A 13,750-nucleotide genomic window follows, 5' to 3' on the forward strand; every position below is an offset into this window, starting at 1 on the left:
CACACTCAAACACACATGCCCACACACACACACACTTGCATGTTCTTTCTCTCTCTCTCACACACACAGACATACTCTGAGCAGACTGCACAGTGACACCGGGGTTATGTTATAGAGTTGTCTAGAGTCCCACCACATGCACAAACTCTATAGGAGTGAAACATGGAGATTATTATAGACTCTTATCTGCACCCACATCCTCCAACCCTCACACACAGATTGCACAATGCTGCCATCAGCACTTTCTAAGTGGAGTTTCCTGTATCTGTTATATAGACCCCTCCCTAGCGGCTCAAGAGATGCAGTTCATACTAGGGCACCTCTCATTGCTTCCTGCACCTCTCAGTATCCTGAGCATCTGTGGAGGCTCCGATGGCATCGAGGAGAGCTCTGAGAATGAATCAAACTAGGGGTACTTCTGATGCAGCCTCACAGGAGAGAGGTGAGTAGACCTCATCTACAGGTACTTCTGATGCAGTGTGGCAGGATAGAGGTGAGTAGACCTCATCTACAGGTACTTCTGATGCAGTTTTGCAGGACAGAGGTGAGTAAACCTCATATGGTTACTGTTATATGGTCTGGACGGGGGGCAGAAGAAACCCCTCTTTTATCTAAAAGTGTGCCTGATGCAGTCTGGCCAGAGTAAATGTACACGGTCAGTGCAGGGCAAGTGAAGAAATCACACATAAAGGCAGAACACGCAACACAGCAGACAGATTTGCTGCACTGTGCTGCGCAGGGGAGAAGGGAAGAACTTTGCAGGGACATTTCTGCTAAGACTGGCCTGCTGCCATCGCCCAATGGATGGCCTTCCACTATGGTGCAAAGGTGAGTGTGTGCTGTATAGCTTAGGATTTGTACTTGAAGCATATCCTTCCAGTGTAAAGTCCTATACTACAAGCTCAAAAGGATCCCAATTATTAGGACCTGTGCTGTGTCCTGCAGCACCCTAGAAATAAAAACATTTCCCCTTGTTAACACTTGCTTCAAGAAAGCATTAGCTAAGAAGCAAAGCCTGGTCTGGATAGCTTAGTAGATTCAGCTTTTCATCCAAAATATGGGTGCTTGTGCTGATCCAACCCACTAACACCCCAAGAACGCCCCCAGTGCAAAGTGACGCAAAGTGACACAAAGCAGCACTAACTGGACTGAGGGAGGAGACCCTTTCCACCAGCACAAAGCACCTTTTCCAGTGGAAACTCAGTCCCAAAGTATCATTTTGCACCATGTTGGTCAGTTTGCAACAGGGGAAAGTGTAAGTAAATCTGGACTTGAGTGTAACTATACTATCTTGGTACCGACTGACATTGGCATGGTCGTATCTTTGGCAGTCACAGTCCTGAGCTGGTGTCCTGTGACATTACTGAGTTATTGGGACACACACAGGAGTAACTGGCCAGTGTTCGTGCACAGTGGGAGTTAATGACTTGTAACTGCACTGGCTGACACTGGCGTGCTACCACAAAATATAGTTTTTAATATTAATCTGCAAACGTATCAACTCCACAATACTGGCTAGCATCATATTGTGAAGGTATGCAGATGTGGGGTTAGAGTAGTAAATCTATACTTCCCTATGTATGTTTACCTTGGTGATATATTGGTCGATGATAATTTGGAAAGATACTTGTGCAAGTCAATATTTCCATATGTGATATTTTGATATAAAACCACTGACAATCAGTGATCAGTCTGGACACACAACAAGACAGTGGCTTATTCTTCACAATCACTGAGAGGCAATGACCAGCATTGGCACACACTGAGAGACAATGGTCAGCATTGGCACACTGAAAGGCAATGGCCAGCATTGACACACTGAAACATACTGAAAGGCAATGGTCAGCATTGGCACATATTAAGAGTCAACGGTCTGCTTGGCACACACTGAGAGGCAATGGCCAGCATCGGCACAGACTGAGCGGCAATGGTCAGCATTGGCACACACTGAGAGGCAATGGTCAGCATCGGCACACATCAAGAGGCAATGTTGAACCCAATGAAATAATGGCTCATTCTTGGTGCTCACTAAAAAGTAATATCAGACACTAGTGCACATTGAGGGGTTGTGGTGAACATTGGCACCCTTTGACCTTCTTCACTAAGGCAAACTTAAACTTTTGGGTATGGTTACTATTTTTTAGTTTTCACAAACTATGAGTTTAGTTTTACCAATAGTAATTTTAGAGACTTCACACTCATAGAAGAGACTCCGTACATAAAAAGATAGGCCTGTTCTATCATTTTATATGCAGAGTTCTCAGTTTCAGTCTTGCATGTACCGAGACTCAGTGATCAATCTTGGCACACGCCCAGATTTAGTGACCAGTCTTGACACACACTGAAACTCAGTGACCAGTCTTGGCACACATTGAGACTCAGTGACCAGTCTTGGCACACACCGAGACTCAGTGACGAGTCTTGGCACACACTGAGACTCAGTGACCAGTCTTAGCACACACATTGAGATTCAGTGGCCACTCTTGGCACACATGGAGACTCAGTGACCAGTCTTCATACACACTGAGACTCAGTGACCACTCTTGGAACACACTGAGATTCAGTGACCAGTCTTGGTACACACTGAGACTCAGTGACCAGTTTTGGTACACACTGTGACTCAGTGACCAGACTTGGCACACACTGAGACTCAGTGACCAGTCTTCATATACAATGAGACTCAGTGACCTGTCCTGGCACACACATTGAGACTCAGTGATGAGTCTTCATATACACTGAGGTTCAGTGACCACTCTTCATAAACACTTAGACTCAGTAACCAGTCTTGGCACACACTAAGACTGAGTGACCAATCTTCATACACAGTGAGGCTCAGTGACCAGTTTTGGCACACACTGATACTCAGTGACCAGTCTTCATACACACTGAGGCTCAGGGACCAGTCTTGGCACACACTGAGACTCAGGGACCAGTCTTGACACACGCTGAGACTCAGTGACCAGTCATGAAACACACATTGAGACTCAGTGACCAGTCTTGACACACACTGAGATTCAGTGACCAGTCTTCAGACGCACTGAGACTCATTGACCAATCTTGGCACACCCTGAGACTCAGTGACCAGTCTTCATACACACTGAGACTCAGTGACCCGTCTTGATACACACTGAGACTCAGTGACCGGTCTTGGCACACACTGAGACTCAGGAACCAGTCTTGACACACACTGAGACGCAGTGACCAGTCTTCGTAAACACACTCAGTGACCAGTCTTCATACACACTGAGACTCAGTGACCGGTCTTGACACACACTGAGGCTCAGTGACCGGTCTTGACATACACTGAGACTCAGTGACTGGTCTTGGCACACACTGAGACTCAGGAACCAGTCTTGACACACACTGAAATGCAGTGACCAGTCTTCGTAAACACACTCAGTGACCAGTCTTCGCACACTGATATTTATTGGAATGACCTGACACACCCTAACTGAGGCTATTACAAGTCCTCCTATGATTTTGTTCTCCAGCTACAAGCAGGTGATCCTCTCCCACATGTAAAGTTAAATGCCGGATTCTGTGATTTCCTCTCCAGGTGGCCGGGAGATCCCTCGTGTAAGGAAGCAGGCGATAGCCCTGGGAGTGATGGTTGCAGTGACTACATTCATAAACATCGTGCTCTACCGTCTGGGTAAGAAGTGTGGAGTTGATTTTTAAACCCTGCGACCCCCCGTGGCACGTGAAAGAGCTTCTCTGCTTCAGACATGATTAGAAGAACTGCAGATGAAAAGAAATAGAGGCTCCTAATTCTACATTTCAATCAGAGAGGTGCAGTTTGTAGTTGTTCGTCGGCCCCAGCAGTAATGCCCGATTCACAGTTTTGTCCCAAACATTGTTTAATATTGTACATTCCGCTGGATGGTGATGATGAGGACGGTGATGATGATGAAGATTAAGGGCCCGATTCTCAGAGGTAAAGTTAGACCGAAAGTCTAACTTTACTACTTTTCAATATTCACAAAGGTACTGCTGGTAACTTTACTACTAGTGATTTTACTACTAGTAAGTTTACTAGCAGTAAACTTGCTAGTAGGAACTTACCTTTGTGAATATCGAAAAGTAGTAAAGTTAGACGATTACTCTCAGTTTGCACTTCAGGTGTACAGTTAGACTTCAGGTGTAAAGTTAGGCTCAGGTGTAAAGTTAGACATCAAGTATAAAGTTGGACTTCAGATGTAAAGTTACACTTCAGGCATAAAGTTACATTTCAGGTGTAAAGTTACACTTCAGGTGTAATGTTGGACTTCAGGTGTAAAGTTCCACTTCAGGTGTAAAGTTAGGCTTCAGGTGTAAAGTTAGAGTTCTGGTGTAAAGTTACACTTCAAGTGTAAATTCAGACTTCAGGTGTAATGGTGGACTTGAGGTGTAAAGTTGGGCTTCAGGTGTAAAGTTAGACTTTTGATCTAAATTTATCTTTGTGAATCAGGGGCCTAAGTGTTGACAGTTGCAGAAGGCTCCTGAAGGGGGCGCCCCTCTCAGTGATGATGATGATGGTAATGATGATGGTGATTATTAAATCGTGTCAGGGTTGAGAGCTACAGATGGCTCATGAAGGAGGTGCCCTGGTCATTATTGGTGATGATGATGGTGATTATTAAGTGTTCTGCGTCTCAAGAGCTGCTGAAGGCTCCTGAAGGGGGTGCTGTGGCCAGTGATGATGATGATGGCGACGATGGTTATGGCGATAGTGAAGATGGTGATCATATTGATGATGATGGTGATGAGGATGATTATTAAATGTTCTGAGTCCCGAGAGCTGTGGAAGGCTCCTGAAGGGGGCGCTGTGGCCAGTGATGATGATAATGGTGATGATGATGATGATTATTACATGTTCTGAGTCCCGAGAGCTGTGGAAGGCTCCTGAAGGGGGCGCTGTGGCCAGTGATGATGATGATGGTGACGATGACATGTCAGAAAGGGCTGCAGTGAAGAGCGGTCGCTGATGAAATGTGAATGTGCTTTAAATCCTTGCCCTGACTCTGACTGACTGAAATAAGGGCACACGCGTTCAGAGGGGCTGGGGGGAAATAGTTCATCTTTGAACGTACTTTTTAAGGTAAGTTGGAGAAGCAGCCCTAGGTTTGAAGGCAAGGCGCACAGTGAGCATACGTCACCAATGTAATCTGGTTATAAACAGTCCACTTTTCACAGCGTTTTCCGCCAGGTCCTCCTGAACAGCCATTCAGGACCCCTCTCGCCGAACAGTGCCAGGACATTAAATAATATTTGCTCCCTTCACTCCCTCAGGGACAGCTCCACCCGTGGGGTCTCCTTTTACGCTTTCCCTCCTACATCCACCTTCTTTCTCCTCCTTTCAATCCTCTCACTCTGTATCTCCTCCCCTCCACCTCCTCCTTCGCTGCTTCCCTTGGTCCTCAGTCCTTCTCCTTATCTTCTATGTCCCTCACTTTGTGCCCCTCACTCTCCATCCCTCAGTCCCTCAGGAAGCTGCACTGATCCTGCCCTGGAGACCGTTCACACCCCCTCCTGGGATCACAGCTGCGTTTTGTACTGAGATGAAATCACAGTGAATAGAAACAAGCGGTTTATGTCTGACTCGAGGAGCTTTAGTCTGACTTCTTAGTTATTATGATTCAGTAAAAATGTATTAACATGAACTTGCAGCCGGCTCACCCTAAGGAGGTGTGATGATGCCACATGAGCTATTAAAATACTGTTGCAGCCTGACTTAGCCTTTTGTGGTCATCGTCAGCAAATGTTTCACACCTTATTTAGATTCAGGGAAAGGAGCTACATTGGGACTTATTCACAAACATAAGCTTACACTTTTGTGTAAGTTTACAATTGTTTGCTATTCAATAAGGTATTTTATCAGTAGTTTCTTTATGGCAGAGGGGCCTCCACATATAAAAAGGAGTGTCCTATCTTTTATGTGCGGGGACTCGGAAGTCGTAAAGATACTGCTAGTAAAATACCTTTGTGAATAACAAACAATTGTAAACGTAGACAAAAGTGTAAGTTTACCTTTGTGAATCAGGCTCATTCACAAGCACACAATTTTGTATCTTGTGATGAACAAGAATAATATCGCATTGAAGTTAAACATGTCTAACACCCTGTTACTGCGCTACTAGAGGGTGCAAAGTGCTGAAGACTTTCTTGGTTATTGTCAGTGAAAGTTCATTAGGACCCTGCAGTTTGGAGTGGAAAAAATTCACACCTTCTTTCCTCACTGAATCTCTTGTATTTGTTTTCTCTCTCTCATCGCCACCTCCCCTCTCTTCGGGTTCTACCACCCTGTAGTGGAGAGAGATGTGTTCTACCGCCCCAGGGCGCAGCGCTGTGCTGGTCTCCAAGACCAGGCTGGAGATGGTCAAGGGTCTTCCCAGAATCCTCCGCTCTCTATTCTGAAAACCTCTCTGTGCCTCCGTACAGGTAAAACACTTCCCTTACTTTGAGTCAACATGTTATCTCTCTGTGTCTCTACCCAAGTAAAAAGCTTCTCTTTGTGAGAAAAGGCCTCTTTTTGACATTGTTATCCCCCACTTTTTGCCTGATGTATAATGTAGCCTAGAAAGTATTGTGCCCAGGGCCCCTGCTAACCAGGTTCCCAGGGCCAGAGCTCTTTCCCTAAAACTGTTGTGATGCATTGGCACAATTGGATACACCCCTAGCTACCACTATAAGTCCCTAGTAAGAGAGTACTTAGGTACCCAGGGCATGAGGTACTATGGGTAGGCCCCTGAGGGCGGCAGCACTGATTGTGCCACCCTCTAGGGCCATCCATCCAGATGTACCCAGCACTGCCATCACAGGCTGAAAGTCCTGGTACAAACCTAAAACACAAACTCGGCATGGCACACTGCCTGTGTGCCCTGTCCTCCATCAACTGCATTTACTATGGGTAAGTGTAGGAGCTGGCCTGGTTCGTAGTGGGTAGCAAAGGTACTTATTCCTTATACCAGGTCCAGTTATCCCTTGTTAGTGAAATGTAGTCAGTGTCTAGAAGCCAGGCTCTATAGGGGTAGTATAGGCGAGCAGCCAAGGCCTAACTAGGAGTCATGCAAAGCTCATGCAATACCACTGTAGACACACCGTATTTACACACATGAAAGAAAATACTCAGGCCCATATTTAACATTTTTTAGCGCCGCATTTCGACGCAAAAGTGCAATACAATTGTAATTTGTAAGTTTGCACCGGTTTTGAGTCAAAAAGCAGCGCAAATGCAGCGCTAAAAAAGTATAAATATGGGCCTCAGTGTTACAAAAATAAAGGTACTTTATTTTGGTGAAACAAATGCCAAAAATATTTTAGAGGCTGTACACCCTTAGGAGGTAAGGAATGTACGCAAAGTATATACACTAGAACGCAGAATTAGCTGTAAAAACTGTTAGAAAACAGTACACATAGTGAAAAACACAATAGTTAGAAATGGGCCTAGGCGGAACACAAACCATATACTAAAATAGTGGAATGCGAAAGTTGTTTTCCCACCCAGGCAAGTGTAGTGTGTAGAGGAGCGCTGCTGGGAGTGTAAGAAAACACCAAAGGTAAGTAATATACCCTACCCCAGAGCCCATGAAAGCAGGAGTAAATCACAGTAAGTTTCCTAGAACATACAAGAACACGTGATTCCAGGGGATCCCAATGGGCTGCAGCATTACTTTTGCCACCCATAGGGAGCCCATGCAAAGGCTCCTACAGGACTGCCATTGGAGCCTGTGTGAAATAGTGCATGCACTATTTCACAGCCATTTTCAATGCACCAGGTCACTTATAAGTCACATAAGTCACATATATGTCAGGCCTTCAGACGCTGAAGGCTGGGTGCAAAGTACCTGTGTGTGAGTGCACCCCCTGCACTAGTAGAGATGCCACCACGTCGTCCAGGCTCATTTTCCCAGACTTTGTGAGTGCGGGGACGCCATTTTAAGTGTGCACTGGACATAGGTCAATACCTATGTACAGCTTCACAGTGGTAACTCAGAATATGGCCAAGTATGGTGTTTACCAACTGGGAGTTGTACCCCAATACTGATTGCAGTATTGGTTGCACAATTCCATGCACTCAGGGTGCTCCACAGTACTGCCATACCTCCCGTGGTTGCCCCCGCTGCTGCCACCTCACAGACAGGCTTCTGCCCTACTGGGGCTTGAGCAGCTCAATCCCAGGAAGGCAGAACAATGCATTTCCTTTAGGAGCAGGGTGTTACACCCTCTCCCTTTGGAAATAGGTGTTACAGGCATGGGAGGAGTATCCCAGAGCCTCTGGAAATGCTTTGAAGGGCACAGATGGTGTCCTCCTTGCATAATCCAGTCTACACCAGTTCAGGGACCCCCAGTCCCTGCTCTGGTGCGAAACTGGACAAAGGAAAGGGGAGTGATCACTCCCCTGTCCATCACCACCCCAGAGTGTCCCTGGATCTTGCCATCTTGGATTAAAAGGTTACCCCACCTAAACTTACCTGCACAGACCTTTTTCACATGCAGTGGCCCGCAGTGGCCCTGCATCAGCTCCAGATACTTTTACCCGCTGCTCCCGGCAAAACCAGGAGCCGTCTGAACTTCTCCAGCTGGCACAGTGTGCCCACCAACAACCTCCACCAACCTGCAAAAGAAGAACTTGGTAAAGCAACTGTGATTTTATATGTATTTTTAAAGGTGACTTTCCATTAATTCCCATGGTGCATAGTTACGCATTAAACTACCATTTTTTTTAATCTTCAAAAATCCATATATCAAAAAGTACTTAACCAATTTTGAAAATCTTGGTATTAAAAATTATATAAAACTCTGAAGTATTTTTATAAATTGGTCTCGAGTTATTCCTTTGAATGCTTGAGTTGCATGATTGATACTGTGAAAAAATGCTTTGCAGTTCTCCATGACTGGCCTAGCTACCATAAAAATTAGAGCATCAGGTGATCTAGTTTTTACATTTGTAAACCAACGTGTGGTTGCCGGACCCCCTGCACAGTGTGCCTAGCTTTGCACACTACATAGAGGGCCAGCCTCCTACACCCTTACTTTGAGTCAACATGTTATGTCTCTGTGTCTCTGGCCAGGTAAAAAGCTTCTCTTACTTTGAGTCGACATGTTATGTCTCTGTGTCACTGGCCAGGTAAAAAGCTTCTCTTACTTAGAGTCAACATGTTATGTCTATGTGTCTCTCTCTAGGTAAAGATTGTTTCCTGCTCTTTTCCAACATGATGTGGTGCATGACATCATGTCAGATGTGCACAGTGCCTCTATGGCACGGCCTGGCCTTCATGTAGGTTTGGGTTCAGCCATGTAAGTGAGCATCACTGTGGGAGAGTAGATGCTGAAAGTGAGGGCGGTGGTTGTAGACACAGGGGTGAAGTAGACGTGGGTAGTATTGGTAAATGTACCCTTCTTACTTTTAACGAGTGCAGCTCGTTCAATATATCTGTCATGTACCAGTGGTGCAGCAGGGATGCCAAGAGCTCTAAACCAGATACAACTGGAGTGCAGTGGGCCCCTCACAGCCCTGGGGCCCTCACAGCCCTGGCACCAGTGCCACTACACGCTTAGTAGGTACGCCCCGGCCTGACTCCCCTTCCACCTCACACTCTCACATGTAAGTATGTTCCTAACATGTCAGGCTATATTGTACTAGGCTGTTTGAGCTCACACCCCTTACAGTCCTGTACCCCAGTGCCACTACACCTGCTGCACACTTGGTAGGTATATCCCTGCCTCACACCCCTTACAACCCTGGGCCCCAGTGCCACTACACCTGCTGCACGCTTGGTAGGTACGCCCCTGCCTCACACCCCTCCCACTCTCACATGTAAGTATGTTTCTAACATGTCATGTTATACTGTACTAGGCTGTTTGAGCTCACACCCCTCACAGTCCTCCGTGACCTGGTCTGTGATACCTCCACACTGCCGATGCTCTTGTGTGACTGTGCACAGCACTTCTGTCTACAGCTGTGCAAAGAAACACAAACACAAAGAGGGCTGAGTGTCAGAGAATCATCAACAAAATTAATGTCTGACTTTAATATTGTGTCTTAAATGTAATTTACAAAACAGCTGTCTCTTTGGCGGTTGATTTTCTATTAACTCCAAAGGGTCGAAGATGGACATTTATGACACAATGGCCCAGATTTAAGAAAAGTGGCGCTTCATTACATGATTCATTACATGGTTCATTCATTATATGATTTACTCATTACGTTATTTGTTCATTAAATGATTCATTCATTACATGATTCGTTATTACATGATTAATTCATTACATGATTTGTTCATTACATGAAGCGCCTCTTTTCTTGCACCCCATTGCTCCCCCCCTAACGCCACCATGTGTGCTCCGTATCAATGATACGGCACCCTATGGCTCACGTTGGGATCAATAGCATCACAATTTCTGTGATACTTTGCAGGACTAGCACCAAAAATGTTGGTGCTAATCCTGTAAAGTACACAGAGGCCCATTATAAACAAAGGTGAACCTCAATGCACTGAGGAGGCGTTAAAAATGGTGTGACGCAAGGGTTTACAAAGTGGCGCAATGAGTGCATTGCACCACTTTGGAAATTTGGCACTGTGTTTTTGCCAACCTAACGCCACATTAGTGAAATAAAAATGGCGCTAACGTGCCCCTAGGTGGCGCTAGGCCCGTCTGTATTGCTACATGCACTACGTGCAAGGTAAACAGTGGTGCAGGGTGTGGACCATTGGCCTCTGCTTCCATTGGCCTTCGCTTCCATTTTGGTTCACGACTCCATTTTGTCGAGTCTGGTTCTGTGCGTAAGGCACTGTTCTGTGTTTTTCCACAAGCTTCGGCAAGCTATAGGGTGGGGTGTTTTTCTGCTCAACTTCGCTCCATCTGCCTGGTACGAAGAGCGCTATTTACATTCCACGAGCTATCAGTTAGGACAACAGGGGGATGCGCCTGTACTCAAGGAGGAATGCAAGCTTCACCCTGGAGCCCTCTCCTGGGAACCTGGCCCGTTCTGAGGAGACGTCTCGAAGGGTGAACAAGGTACCGCCGATTGCACAATTTGTAAAGGAGGGGGTCTTTTTCTAGAAAAGAGTCCTGAGCGTTAGTAAATACTATAAAGGTCAGGAGCCTGGATGGGCTGGTTTAGGAATTCTCTTCTGGGTTGGACGCAACGCCAGGAGGACTGATTGTCCCAAAGGAGACTCCCTGTGCCAGTCGATTTGGGTTCCCCGGCTTGGTCTGCGGTGGAGGGATGCAGAATCTCTTTTCGGTGAAGCCTTTCAATTTATAAGTATCGTGTGTGCGTGTGCTATATGCACTTATTCTTGCAGTCATTTTCATGCTATTCTTCATGATATCACAGAGTGCTTATATTCTCACCATTCTCATGTTATTCTCTTGATATATATATATTAGTGTGGATAGTTTTGCAATCTGAGAACTTGGCCCTTAAATAAACTTGATTATTTTACTCACTAAGGTGTCTGAGAGTGATTGCTTTACATTGTGCCTTAAAATATCCTGAAGTGCATAGTTCTGATATTCTGAAGAGTAAAGCAACACACCTTCTTAAATTTGGCCCAATATTTTTCTCAGACAATATATCAAGATTGATCTGAACTCCTCTTTTTCTCCTCTCTCTTTCCCTGTAACTGTTTCTCTCCCTCTTTGTCTTCCGCTTCCTCTTTCTCCTTTCCTCTAACTCTCTGTACCCGTCTCTCCCTCCTCCCTCCATCTCTCTGTACCTGTCTCTCCCTCCTCCTTTCCTCTAACTCTCTGTACCCGTCTCTCCCTCCTCCCTCCATCTCTCTGTACCTGTCACTCCCTCATCCCTCTCTATATCTCTCTGTACCTGTCTCTCTCCTCTCTCTATCTCTTTGTACCTGTCTCTTCCGCCTCCTTCTATCTCTCTGTACCTGTCTCTCCCTCTATCTCTTTGTACCTGTCTCTCCTCCTCCCTCCATCTGTTTGTACCTGTCTCTCCCTCCTCTCTCTCTCTACCTGTCTCTCACTCCTCCCTCCATCTCTCTGTACCTGTCTCTCCCTCTGTCTCTCTGTACCTGTCTCTCCCTCTGTCTCTCTGTACCTGTCTCTCCCTCTGTCTATCTGTACCTGTCTCTCCCTCCTCCCTCTCTCTCTCTGTACATGTCTCTCCCTCCCTCCATCTCTCTGTACGTCTCTCCCTCCTCCCTCTCTCTATCTGTACATGTCTCTCCCTCCCTCCATCTCTCTGTACCTGTCTCTCCCTCCATCTCTCTGTACCTGTCTCTCCCTCCTCTGTACCTGTCTCTCCCTCCTCCCTCCATCTCTCTGTACCTGTCTCTCCCTCCTCCCTCCCTCTCTCTGTACCTGTCTCTCCCTCCCTCTATCTCTCTGTACTTGTCTCTCCCTTTTCTCTCTATCTCTCTGTACCTGTCTCTCCCTCCATCTCTCTGTACCTGTCTCTCCCTCCTCCCTCCATCTCTCTGTACCTGTCTCTCCCTGCTCCCTCTATCTCTCTGTACCTGTCTCTCCCTCCCTCCATCTCTCTGTACCTGTCTCTCCCTCCTCCCTCCATCTCTCTGTACCAGTCTCTCCCTCCTCTGTACCAGTTTCTCAGTGCAACCTTCATGACAGACAAGGAAGTCTCCCTGGACAGAGCTGCCCCTGGGTGAGAGATGAGCCTGGAACAGAAGATTCCTCTTCATGGAGAAATTTACAGCCTCATCTGAGAGAGACTCTGTGTCTGCACAAAGGTGAGAATATTTTACTTTTTAGCTTTCCACACCCACATTTGATTTATAAATAAAACAAATATTGTTTCAGAAATATACATAACTTACACAGAACAATATATGATTTGAAAGTGCTTTTTTGAAGGTTAGTGCCTTTCATATATTTTTTAAAACATCTTTCCTTTTGGACAGTCTAAAATGAGAATTCTGAAAATAAGGTTGAAAAGCACCTACGCCTTTTGTGAATATGCACAACAGTGATGGATGGATGCTTGAATTAATGTCAGCCACTGGTAATTACTCGGGCTGCATCGCAATCCATTGTAATCCTGCACACGAGGCCACCTCAGTTTGGACCAGCCATATGCAAATCAGTCTTGGCCCTGCTCCAATAGGAACAGTCCAGCCCGGCCAGGTCCTCCCTGAACCAGAGCACAAGCAACCCAGGACCGGTTTCACCCTAGTTATGGGCTCATCAGCCGGGTACAGCTTGGTTCTAGGGACCTTTTGTGAAAACAGCCACTTATGAGTTCAAGAAGACCATGAAAGATGAAGGAAGGGTCAGGGGAGGGACTGAGAGAGGCAGTGGAGAGAGCAGGTGGATTTACCCGGTGCTTTGACTCCAGTTGGTCAGTTAGATTCAGCAAATCATACATGTTTGGGGTTTGGGTTTGGAGAAGAAGAAAGGACTAGTCAGAAAGACAGAGAGAGAGGGAGGGAGAGAGAGAGAGAGATATGGAGGAACACTGCCCCCAGCACTGAAACATGTTTGTACATGTGTGTACACACACATATACACACATACATACACACACACACACACATACTTACACAAAGACATGCATACAGCCATGCAAACACAGGGATACACAGACACACAAACACAGCAGGCATACTCCAAAGACACCCAATGAGAGGCTGCGAATGAGGCCAGGTGGGTATATAAATAGCACCCAATGAGAGGCCACGTATAAGGCCTGGGTGGGTATATTAATAACACCCAATGAGAGGCCATGTATGAGCCCTGGGTGGGTATATAAATAACACCCAATGAGAGGCCACGTATGAGGCCCGGGTGG

General features: G+C 46.2%; 1 protein-coding gene across 1 annotated transcript in view; it reads left to right on the forward strand.

Moving 5' to 3' along the window:
• Positions 1 to 309: 309 nt before the first annotated feature.
• The window catches only part of LOC138278704 (E3 ubiquitin-protein ligase TRIM58-like), a 56,027-nt gene continuing 42,586 nt past the window's right edge, over positions 310 to 13,750 (forward strand). The window contains exons 1-4 of the mRNA XM_069219278.1: positions 310 to 442; positions 3,557 to 3,652; positions 6,286 to 6,417; positions 12,528 to 12,692. Of these exons, the coding sequence (XP_069075379.1) occupies positions 373 to 442; positions 3,557 to 3,652; positions 6,286 to 6,417; positions 12,528 to 12,692 (463 nt within the window). The 5' untranslated portion in view covers positions 310 to 372. The remainder of the gene's footprint in view (positions 443 to 3,556; positions 3,653 to 6,285; positions 6,418 to 12,527; positions 12,693 to 13,750) is intronic.

This window comes from Pleurodeles waltl, unplaced genomic scaffold (assembly GCF_031143425.1).
Source record: "Pleurodeles waltl isolate 20211129_DDA unplaced genomic scaffold, aPleWal1.hap1.20221129 scaffold_54, whole genome shotgun sequence".
NCBI lineage: Eukaryota > Metazoa > Chordata > Amphibia > Caudata > Salamandridae > Pleurodeles > Pleurodeles waltl.